The sequence below is a fragment of the Saccopteryx leptura genome, chromosome 2 (assembly GCF_036850995.1).
Source record: "Saccopteryx leptura isolate mSacLep1 chromosome 2, mSacLep1_pri_phased_curated, whole genome shotgun sequence".
Classification (NCBI taxonomy): Eukaryota; Metazoa; Chordata; class Mammalia; order Chiroptera; family Emballonuridae; genus Saccopteryx; species Saccopteryx leptura.
In genome coordinates, this window is record NC_089504.1 from 318,417,656 (window position 1) to 318,430,365 (window position 12,710).

Sequence of the window (12,710 nt, forward strand, 5' to 3'; positions counted from 1 at the left end):
CTCCACGGGGAAGTGAAATAAAAGACAGGAAAAACAAATGGGACTATATCAAACTAAAAAGCTTTTGCACAGCTAAAGACAACAAAAACAGAATAAAAAAACAAACTACACAATGGGAGAACATATTTGACAATACGTCTGATAAGGGGTTAATAACCAAAATTTATAAAGAACTTGTAAAACTTAATACCAGGAAGACAAACAATCCAGTCCAAAAATGGGCAAAAGAAATGAATAGACACTTCTCCAAAGAGGACATACAGATGGCCAATAGGCATATGAAAAAATGCTCAACATCACTAATCATTAGAGAAATGCAAATTAAAACCACAAGGAGATATCACCTCACACCAGTCAGAATGGCGCTCATCAACAAAACAACACAGAGTAAGTGCTGGCGAGGATGTGGAGAAAAGGGAACCCTCCTGCACTGCTGGTGGGAATGCAGACTGGTGCAGCCACTGTGGAAAACAGTATGGAGATTCCTCAAAATATTAAAAATCGAACTGCCTTTTGACCCAGCTATCCCACTGTTAGGAATATACCCCAAGAACACCATAGCACTGTATGAAAAGAAGAAATGCACCCCCATGTTTATGGCAGCATTGTTCACAATAGCGAAGATCTGGAAACAGCCGAAGTGTCCGTCAGAGGACGAGTGGATAAAAAAGCTTTGGTACATATATACTATGAAATACTACTCAGCCATAAGAAATGATGTCATCGGATCATTTATAAAAACATGGATGGACCTTGATAACATTATATGGAATGAAATAAGTAAATCAGAAAAAAACTAAGAACTATATGAATCCATACATAGATGGGACATAAAAATGAGACTCAGAGACATGAACAAGAATGTGATGACAACAGGGGTGAGGGGTGTGGGGAGGGGGGATGGGGCGAGGAAGGAGAGAGGGGTTGGGGGAGGGCAGGGGCACAAAGAAAACCAAATAGAAGGTGACAGAAGACAATTTGACTTTGGGGGAGGGGTATACAGCACAATCAAATGTCAAAATAATCTGGAGATGTTTTCTCTCAACATATGTACCCTGATTTATCAATGTCACTGCATTAAATTTAATAAATAAATTTTAAAAAAAAGAAACTATGTTGAGATCTAACAGAATACTGGATCTTTCTATCTAAAAGTTTTATAAAAGATTTTTGTAGAAATTGATGCTTTAAATAACTAGGAATGGTAGCTACTTGAGAAATCATTTTGTGACTTACTCAAGAGACCACATGCAATAGCTCATGTAATAGTTCCTAAATTATTACATTTGTAAATCAAAGACATCACACAGGGTTTATCTGAAATGAGATATCTCCTATTTGTTTGTCTCAACATGAAATATTTCTAGTTGGTGTACAACACTCGGATTAAGAAATAGAACATCAAATACTGTATAAACTTAAAGCCTATGTAAATCCCTAATCCTGTTCCCTGTGGCTTGTTCCTGACTAAAGGAAAAAGCTCTCAGCCTCTCACTGCTGAGGATGATGTTAACTATGGGACTATCATATATAGCAGGGGTCCCCAAACTTTTTACACAGGGGGCCAGTTCTCTGTCCCTCAGACCGTTGAAGGGCCGGAGTATAAAAAAAACTATGAACAAATCCCTATGCACACAACTCATATCTTATTTTTAAGTAAAAAAAAAAAAAAAAGGGAACAAATACATTATTTAAAATAAAGAACAAGTAAATTTAAATCAACAAACTGACCAGTATTTCAATGGGAACTATGCTCCTCTCACTGACCACCAATGAAACAGGTGCCCCTTCCAGAAGTGCGGTGGGGGCCGGATAAATGGCCTCAGAGGGCCGCATGTGGCCCGCGGGCCGTAGTTTGGGGACCCCTGATATATAGACTCACACAAATATTTTTAAAACTAAGTTGAGCCCTGGCCGGTTGGCTCAGCGGTAGAGCCTCGGCCTAGCGTGCGGAGGACCCGGGTTCGATTCCCGGCCAGGGCACACAGGAGAAGCGCCCATTTGCTTCTCCACCCCTCCGCCGCGCTTTCCTCTCTGTCTCTCTCTTCCCCTCCCGCAGCCAAGGCTCCATTGGAGCAAAGATGGCCCGGGCGCTGGGGATGGCTCTGTGGCTTCTGCCTCAGGCGCTAGAGTGGCTCTGGTCGCAACATGGCGACGCCCAGGATGGGCAGAGCATCGCCCCCTGGTGGGCAGAGCGTCGCCCCTGGTGGGCGTGCCGGGTGGATCCCGGTTGGGCGCATGCGGGAGTCTGTCTGACTGTCTCTCCCTGTTTCCAGCTTCAGAAAAATGAAAGAAAAAAGAAAAAAAAAAAAAACTAAGTTGATCCTTTATCTCCAAAGAGTTGCAACACCCACGCACATGACCACGTGCTAGACCTTGCAACCCCTGTACTATTTTTAAGGCTCTGCAACCCTATACTTTGTTGTGCCAGACCCTGCAGTCCCTAGTCCATCTAAATCCCATCTGCTAAGCCCTTTTTGTCTGCAGTATATTTGCTCTGAGCTATAAGGAGGATGAAATTGCTCTTATTACCTGCTCCTTCCAATGGCTCATCCCTTTTTAACCTTCATGATTCATGGAAAATACCATGTCTTCTTGGCCACTCCCTGGCTTCCTAAATCTGGGTTGTATGGACTTTCAATAGGAGCTGACAGTACCCTGTGTCTGTCCACCTCTGTTGTAGCCATGATTTGTCATTTGTCATTTCCAGCTTAATGTTTTCTCACCTCCACTGAACTCCAGGCTTGCTGAGGACAGGAACTTAAGTCTGGTTTTTGTTTGTTTGTTTGTTTTTATCCATATGTCCCCAGGAGCTAACACAGTGCTGAAACAGATCAGGAACACAATAGATGGTTTAAGTGTGTGTGCATTATTGGGATTCAAGTTTTTTACGTTACCTCCTTTAAATGGCGGGCTTCTTCTCTTGGATAGGGGCTCTAAGAAGGCTGCAAATTTTTAAGCTTTGAGAAAGCAATTCTTATTATGCTATAGTATTTCATTGGAGATCCTTGCTCATATCTTCCTCATAGTTAATGTTTAATGGTAGGTTGATTAAATCAGGATAACAGCTATGAAGACTTTCATGTCCAAAGAAAGCCACAGAGTCGTTGGAATGCAGTGTATAAGACGGAGGAGAAATTTATGGAGACACAACATTGAAGTCACTAGTTTTTTCTAGCAGATCAAGGCGTACGTGCAATATGGACAATCACAGGCAAAGCATATATTATAGTTCAGTTCCTGTTGTGTTGTTTTAAGGGCGAGAGACCCCAAATCATCCCTGAAGAGGAACTAGACTAGGTAACAGGGCTGCTAAGGAATTTGTATAGGGTCATGCCCGCATAACAAATCTTATATACCATTTGACATGCAGGTAGTTTGTGATATAATAGTCTCCTCTTTTTAGAGGTTATTTCAGATTTAATATGACTAAAGGTGACATAAACTCTCAGATTAACAAATTGGTCATTAACACGACAATGATATCATTTGAAAAGCAAAAACACTGATATCCATAAGCAGATGTATAGGACTCAGCTCAGATTGGGTTTATATTAAAATACACTCTATTTTATATAATGTGAGCTGTTCTAGAATGTGAGCTTCAGATTGTCTGGCTAACATGGAAAAGAGTCAAAAGATAACATATACACAATTAAAAACTGGTAATATCCTGGGAGGAGTTATTCTTTCCTTTTTTTCACTGTTCATTCTCTGGCTTTATCAGTCCCTGGTCAGAACTCCAACCATGCAAGGAATTGAGTTCTCATGAAGTCAATTACTTGAGAATTAGGAGATGGAGTCACTTGGTCTAGTTGTCAGAGGGGCTGTTCTAATGCACTCATGTCACCATAACTAAACTGGGAAATCTTGGAAGACCCCACTCCTGCCAATCAGAGGGACACATTCACAGGATGCTCCGTGCATGTCCTAGCATATTAATTAATTGGAAACATATTAAATCAGCAGTATTAAAAACATGATGACAGTTTTTAAGTATGTGATTTTATGAGACCAATACTGAGCTCTCAGTAATGACAAAGGGTATTTTCATAACACACTGATCCAGGGGTCCCCAAACTACGGCCCATGGGCCGCATGCGGCCCCCTGAGGCCATTTATCTAGCCCCCGCCACACTTCCGGAAGGGGCACTTCTTTCATTGGTGGTCAGTGAGAGGAGCATAGTTCCCATTGAAATACTGGTCAGTTTGTTGATTTAAATTTACTTGTTCTTTATTTTAAATATTGTATTTGTTCCCATTTTGTTTTTTTACTTTAAAATAAAATATGTGCAGTATGCATAGGGATTTGTTCATAGTTTTTTTTTATAGTTTGGCTGTCCAACGGTCTGATGGACAGTGAACTGGCCCCCTGTGTAAAAAGTTTGGGGACCCCTGCACTAATCCAAAGACAGTGTTTGAAATACACTGCTTTGTCAATAGTTTCTTTATGAAAATGGAATAGTGGCGGAAACTTAGAATTTGACATACACAGTAGTTTCTATTTGCATTACATGCATATCTGATAATGCATATTATGTAAGCACACTGTGAATGTGGGAATAGGGTTCTTAATTTCTCCACTCTGATACTAGCAAAGGAAAGGCTATGCAACATAATCCCCTTCTTTCTCCTAGGTGCTAGATACTTGCAAAATTGTTAACATCCACTTGTCACTGAAGATTTCAGAGTCCCAAAGGAATCACTTCAATGTGTCATATGCAAGCATTAAAAAAATTATTTGCAAGATGCTTCAATAGTCATTGTTTCATGCCATCAGTTAGGGCTTCCATGTTCCTTTTCATACTGTCACAACACTACAAAGTTTTAAGTGTTTGTAAAGATATATTTAGATTCTTTTTTCAAACTTCTCTACAGTAGAATTTTATTGATGCAAAGAATATCATGTCGGATAATAAGGTAAGGCACGCTACTTTAGCCCCAAACCTCTCAGCGCCGACAACCCTCCACCTTACCTGAGGTCACGCCCCATCTGTCCTCATTACTTCTCTGACCTCAACCCCTGCTTTGCTTTCCTTCCTTGCTCCAGGGCTTCCTGCTCTACCCAAATGATGCCGGGAATATTCCAGAGCTCAAATAGTCATATTTGCATCCACTCTGTCTGGAACCATTTTCCCCAGTCACATGGCTTGCTGAATAATGACCTTATTTATTAAAATCTGACATTTCCTCTGTGTTTAAAAAGAACATGGTCTTTTCTTCCCTTTCCTGATTTAGTTTTCCTCCTCACCATTATCACTTGCAAACTATATATATATATATATAAAACTTTAATTTCTTTGCTTTCCCCACTAGAATGTAAGAATGTAAGCCACAAAAAAATTTATGAATGCTTTCTTTCCTCTGTGGTTTCCCTGGTGCCTAGATCCACATCTGTCCTACAGCCAAGACTTGGTAATGAATGAATGCATGGGCTATTTAACAAACACAGGTAACCCTTGAACAGCAAGCGTTTGAATGGCATGGGTTCACTTATGTGTGGAATTGTTTTTCTCAACAAAAGCCAGAACTATATTTTCTCTTCGATATGATTTCTTTTTTTCTTTAATAACACTTTTATTTCTCTAGCTACCTTTACTGTAAGACTACTGTATAGAATACATACAGGGCGGGGCAGAAGTAGGTTTACTGTCGTATGTGCAACACACAAGAATTTATGCCGGTGTTATTGTTTATTAATTATTACTATATGTTATTTTCCATACAGACAACTGTAAATCTACTTTCACTTCACCTCGTCCAATATACAAAATAAGTGTCGATCCACTGTTGATGTTGCCAGGAGGGCTTCTGGTCAATAGTATAGGCTATTAGTCATTAAGTTTTTTTTGAGGTGGGGGGCGATGTCAAAAGTTATAAAGAGATTTTCAACTGCATGAGGGTGGAACCCTCCAACCCTTATACTGTTCCCGGGTCAGCTGTGTAAAGAAGATAGTGCATGGGAGGGTTGAGGAAGAAATGTGTTTGGTAAAGGTGAATGGAAGCAGAGTTGAGGGCCAAGCAGCCACTAAGACCAAAATATTAGGACGTTGTCAATAGTAACAAATTAACTAATGTCTTCACAGTTGACAGAGAGCATAAACAGATGAGCGTTTTGTTTTACTTGCTTAATGTTTCTCTTTATGAACATAATTTCGTGTCTGTTGAAAAGGGATTTATTAGCCTTTAAAGATGGGTGTGATTAGAATGCTGCTCCATCATGAGTTAAGGAAAAAAGAGTACAAAAATATAGCTACAGGGAAAAGTTACTGGTAAAGATTTAGAAAATAAATAAAGGCCCTGGTTGGTTGGCTTAGTGGTAGAGTGTTGGCGTGTGGAAGTCCCGGATTTGATTCCTGGTCAGGGCATACAGAAGAAACGCCCATCTACTTCTCTACCTCTCCCCCTTTTCCTTCTCTCTCTTTTTCTCTCTCTCTTCTCCTCTTGCAGCCATGGCTCAAATGGTTAGAGCAGGTTGGCCTCAGGCTCTGAGGATGACTTTATGGCCTCACAAGCCCCAGATGAGCAGAGCATCACCCTATAGGGGGCTTGCCGGGTGGATCCCAGTTGGGACATATGCAAGAGTCTGTCTCTCTGCCTCCCTGCTTCCCACATAGTAAAAAGGAAGGAAGAAAAGAAGAAAGAGAGGGAGGGAGGGAGGGAGGGAGGGAGGGAGGGAGGGAGGGAGGGAGGGAGGGAGGGAGGGAAGGAGGGAGAATAAAGGAAGGAAGTACAATGAGAGAATTTGAGAATTCCATGCCAGAGGCTGATTGCAACAGTAGAGAGACAAGAAACCTAATTTCATTAATGGGTCTTTAATTAGGTGACAGTAAGTCTGCAGGTCTGGATATAAATGACAGTCAGATTGTTGTCAGAACCATGTCAGGAAGTGACAGAATAACTGAGCTATGTTACATCTGCTTTGCGGCATTAGAGTTGCTAAAGGGAGGCGGTTATGTTGAGGTCAAAGGTAAATGAGGAAGAGTAAGTTCCCTACAAGAAATACCTTAGGATAGGGGGCAGCATGAAGGATTTGTTTTAACTGATTTAAGAGCACGCTGAGAAGTATTCCAGTACAGAGGTGTGTGGTTATAAGTGGAGGGAAGTGATGGCTTAGGGGAGAGTCTAAGTAAGGGGAGGCTGGTCAAGACTGTCAGGATCGTCCCGGCAGAGCCAGAACGTGAGCCAAAGTGATTTTAAGACGTCCCTACATCGAGGACTTGTATTCCATTTACTGTTTGTTAATTCATTCTTCTACTCAAGTAGTATGTTTGAAGGCCTCATAGGGTTCCAGTCGCCGTCCTAAGCACTGTGTGTGCTTAGTAGATAACAATCCCTGCTTTCTTTCCATCTAATGTGGGAAGACTGATGGACAAAAAAATAATTACATTGTTCACTAAGTCAGATGGAGACAATGCTATGGAGAGACCCCATGCAGGACAGGGAGGTGGGAGCAGCTGTGTGTGGATGGGGTAGGTGGGACTCAGCATGGGAAAGGTTGGCTTTGGAGCACAGATCTGGGAGAAGGAATGGCCCTGAGGATATGGAGGAAGGACGGCCCAAGCCAGAGGGAAGGCCAACTGCAGAGGCTCCAGGAGGGACCTGTCTGCTGCATTTGAGAAGTGCACGGAGGCCGGTGTGTCTGAAACCAGATGAGCCAGGGGGAGTTTAGCAGGACAGGAGGGAGGAGGGCAAGGAGGAGTCGGGTCGGGAGGGCCTTCATTCAGAGCTGTTTGAAGACCTCGGCTTTTACTTTGAGCAAACCCAGGGAGCCACAGGAGGGCTTTGAGCAGAGTATCAGAATCATGGCTGCATAGCGATGCTTCCAATTCAGACGTATATAGGATTTTACCTTGTCCACGTCGCAGGATCTCATACCTGCCACCCCTTGTCACACGCTGAAATCTGCAGGGTCTAGAACACCCAGAGAATCACTCATGTGCATCCTGTCACGTGTGCAGGGCGTTACAATGACTGAGAATGCAGTGTCTAATGTCACCTAAAGGTCAGGTTGGGAAGAACATTTGTTGGCAGGATGAGGACGCAGATTCTGATCAGAGCAAACAGCAGGCATTGAATTTAGGAGAGAGCCAACGGCCGTTCCCCCAGAGGAGTGATGGGCACCCTCACCCCATGTCAAGAGGAGACGGAACCCCAGTGGGCCTCGCTTTTAGTGTCAGTGAAGTCAGCGCATCCACCAAATACTCAGGCTACTTGTTCTCTTTGGCTCTGTGGACCATGTGTTTGTTTTTTATTAAAAAAGAAAGAAAAATATTGCTTTTCCACTTTGTCTATATAAGCAGAACTCATGTGGGAGAAAAGGTAGTGGTCACTTGAAGAATGACTAGCCTTTAATCTATTTGGCATCACTTCAGTGGGGAAAAATCAGTGAAAGGGTAGCTCAGTTATTTTCTGGCATTGGAAGAAGCATCTGCATAAAAGCGACCCATTGCCATGGCGTTTTTCTCCCCACAGAGGACAAAGTGTGGACCATCGTGTCCCACGACCTGCAAATGCAGACAGCGGTGGGCGGCTCCAGCCCCGACAAGCACTCAGTGACGCAGCTCGTGTACAGCGCCTCCATGGACCAGGTCAGCGCCATCACCGGCAGCGCCGAGTACTGCGAGCAGTATGTCTCCTACTTCTGCAAGATGTCCAGGCTGTTGAACACCCCAGGTAGGCAGAGAAGGCGACGTGCTTTTTAATTACGGGCTCAGCTGGTGCTAGGACCGGCTGCGACAGTCCGGCAAGTGTGGCTTATGATTGCGGCAGAATCCAGCCTGGAGCGTGCAGACCTGCGGACCTGCAGACCACTGGGGGAAAGTGGAATTCCTGGTTTCTTTCCTGGAGAAGGAAGCTAAGGGAGTATGATTATTTAAAAAGAAAAAATTCCCTGTTTTAAACGTATAGGTTTTCAATTTTATATGCATATGTATATATGTGTCTGGGAGTGTGTGTGTGCACGCCCGTGTGTGTGTGTGTGTGTGTGTGTGTGTGTGTGTGTGTGTCTGAGAGTGTTTTGGTGCTTAATTGTCTGTAGTTACTTTGGGCAAAAGTTCATGAGACTTCTTATGAACTTTGAAGCCATTACTGTGGAGTTCCTCCATTGTCTTTCATGTAAACCTGAAAACCTCAACACCTGCTGCAGGTAAGTAGCATAGAGCATGGAGTTGGGATTTGGAGTTTTGCTGTCTGCAGTCGTTGAACGGTACTGGTTTGCCTCCAGAAGTACGGCCTATTTTTTTTTTCTTGATGGCTGACTTTTAGTGATGCTTTGGGTGAGTGTGAGTATATTAGAGGTAGGGTAAGTAGTGTTCGAAAGATGTATGGGAAATATCATTTACCACAAAAGTCAGGAAATGCAATGTTTTGGCAGGAAATGCAATATGTTGACAGAAAATGGGGTGTCCCCGTTTATGGTGTAACAGTGGGAGCAAAGGATATGCCTGCAGCCAGAGAAAGAGAGCCACTCAGCCTTGCCACGTCCTCAGGTGTGCCACTTGAGGGGAGTTCATTGAAAACTCCAGGGTCTTTTCAGTCAAATAGGAGTCACAAATGCCTATTTCTAGGTAATTGTGAGAATTTAATGAGGTAATATCCTAAGTGCTTATAATCAGGTTTGATGCACTTCAGGACTTAATAAATAGCAAAGAGTATACTGATTATTATTATTCTTTTAATAGTAAGAACTTTGGAAGTGGCATTATGTCAGAGACCAATAAATGGACTGTTTGATGGCCAAAATCATGTTGTATTGGAGCCGGTGTTGTAGGGAACAGCTTACAGGGAAGAGTTATAAGCACGACAGTTCACAGTATTATTAAGACTTGAGTGTCCTTTACATACAAAGCCTTGTGCTAAAATTACAGGCAAGCATAATTCCTCTCTTCCCTTGTGGGAACCGTCTGTCCTTGACCCCACCTGCTAAGCGGCCTCACACTGCCACCTTCCTTTTCAAAACATAGAACATCGGAGGAATAGGATAAACTTGTTTCTAAACAATGCTCTACTTACATTTCTAATAATAAGCTAAACACAACATCAGCTTCAAGACACCTTTTCAGGAGTCTTGAACCCAGAGTGAATGGTTCATCAGCATGAAAAACACGCTATTTTCTTTGTGTTTCCGGACAGTCGGGCATTGTGTCTCTGGACATTTGTAGATTACTGTTATACTTAATAAATTTACTTTGACAATTGGTTTATCACATGCTTCTTGCCATTGTGGGCACCCTTTATATATCAAATTTTCACTCACAGAGCACTGGAACTTAATAAATATTTACTGATTGGAGTGAAATGGAAAAGATATAGTGTTAAACTTACCTCGTCCAACCTTCAAGCAGTGGTTTTTAAACAAGTGTGTATATCAGAATTTTTAGGTAGCTTGTCAACATGCTGATGGCAGGACCTTGGTTGGGGTCCATGAATGTTTGCATTCAACAAATACCCCAGGGTAATTCTCTGAATGATACATTGAGAAAGACTGCATTTCATTTCTGGCTTAAAGGTTTCTCGCGTTAGATTTTTAAGGTGTCAGTCCTCCTCAGGGAGAAGATTAGAGGAAATATTAGAACTTGTCTGAGCAATTGAAATACAATGGCATATCTAACCACCTGCTCATTCAGCTATAATAAATTAGCATAGTAGTATTTTTTTTAATCGTTTTCATAGACCAGCCTCTAAGTATTGTGAAGTGAATTTCAGCCTACCCTTCATTCACTCCCAATGTTTGTGTTCCAGGCTAACTAGTGTGCGGAACAACTAAGGCGATGCAAAGAACTGGTTGATCTAGCAAGTTTCCCTGTGTTGCTTCATTCTGTAAATGTACAAAAAAAGAAAAATCACAATTTAGTAAAAAAAAAAAAAAAAAAAAAAGCTTTAATTTGCTCCTTTAGGGAGCTGATGTTGCTGTAATTGGTTTTCCTCCCCCCACCTTCCTGGTAACATTCGATTTTAAATATCCATTTACTCATTCTTAACTAAGACTGAATTATATTGGAACTTCTGTAGTAGTACTTGTGACATCTGTTTGAATACAAAGTATATTCATTATAGTCATGGCAATTAAAACGAATATCAGATGAGTTTGTAATAGCTGTGCACTTAGAATGCTATTCTTTATTTTAAGAGCCTCACCCAAAGACTTCATTTGAGACAATAGTTTCTAATGACACTTGTGAGAAAGAGTTAATTTTTGTATACAAATGGACCTCGCTTTTATTTTGATAGATGTTTGGTTGTAACATACAACTAGCTAACAAATGTACAATTATGTATTACTGGTTTCTCACAACATTTCAAAGTTAGTAATATATGACTTGCAATGTTATCTCTTCTTTTTACTACTACAAAATTTTAAAATGAGATCAGTTTCAAGATAATGATTTTGCCATTCTTTATGGTCATATCTATCCTTGCAAAATAACTATTCAGTTGTTCTTCATCAACTTTATAAAAAGACTTCAACAATACAGAGTTATTTGATTCCATAGAAGAGTCTGTTTGGAGGGAGGCATACCAATGTGGGAATGAAGAATTAATAGTTCTACCCAGAGAAAATAATCAGTGGCTATCCAAAATCTCCAAAACGTTAATATAGAATATTTATGTACCCAGAACTGCAAATGTAACAATATCTGAACTGATGAGAAACAAGAATCATTAAACAACAAAATCTACTTCTGAAATAAATATTCAAGAATTTGAATTGGATAAATTAGACACCAAGAGAAAGTTGCATTAGATCCCACTTGAGTGAGGTCTCAGTCAACAATCCTGATGCTTTTTGATGGCCAAAATATTTCTCTATATCTTGACAAAACCCTCAGCCTGCTTTTAAAAAGCTTCTTTGTATATCTTAGATTGTAATCATGTATTCATTTTACAAGTTATTATATTTTCTACTTAAGAATTTTCTGCTCAAGTATTTTCCTCTACGTATATAAAGATTTATTTAATTGTGGAGGTATAAAGTATATATTTTCTATTGTCTGATGATATTTACAGTCCTTTTCATTGTTTCCTTCAGTGCTTCATTTCTTTTAATTTCTCAATGTAGTCTAGTTCTCATAAGTCATAGTTTTATTGCTTCTTTTGTTGAAAGAAGCAATATAAATTATCCATCCTTTTGGGTAGTTTACTATTAGATTTTGTATCTATTGAAAAAGAGTTATGTTCACAATTTTTGCCTGTAAAGTAAGCTGTGTAAAATTCAATATACTTTCATGATACTAAACTGTGATTTAGTGGCAGCCAAAAGACAAGAAAACACGACACTGGCATTATAACTTATAACCTATTTTTAGGAAAAAAGTTCTAAACTTTGGTAAAGTGAATTTTCCAAGTTTACGCTATACATTATAAGAAACCATGGCGTTCAATGTTTGAAACAACCTAGATAGAAACATGGCCCAGTTGCAACTGAAGAGTAGCAATTTCAATGAAGGAGATTTATTGTGACTAATCAGTATATTAATCAAAAGATGAATCATTTTTCCAATTAATTATTGTGTTAAGTAATTGTACTAAAATTGGAGGATACAATTAAATAAAACAAGAAAGGAAGCTGGTAATAACTAAAAGGTAAAATTAGAAAATTAAATCAAGTATTATTTCACATGCCGACAACTAAAATTTTCAAGGAGGGCACTGTAGTTAAAAGAGACAGAATTGGCCTGACCTGTGGTGGCACAGTGGATAAAGCGTCG

General features: G+C 40.6%; 1 protein-coding gene across 1 annotated transcript in view; it reads left to right on the forward strand.

Moving 5' to 3' along the window:
• CNTNAP2 (contactin associated protein 2) overlaps positions 1 to 12,710 on the forward strand; it is a 1,312,105-nt gene that overhangs the window by 882,396 nt on the left and 416,999 nt on the right. Inside the window, exon 13 of the mRNA XM_066362952.1 lies at positions 8,476 to 8,676. Within this exon, the coding sequence (XP_066219049.1) occupies positions 8,476 to 8,676 (201 nt within the window). The remainder of the gene's footprint in view (positions 1 to 8,475; positions 8,677 to 12,710) is intronic.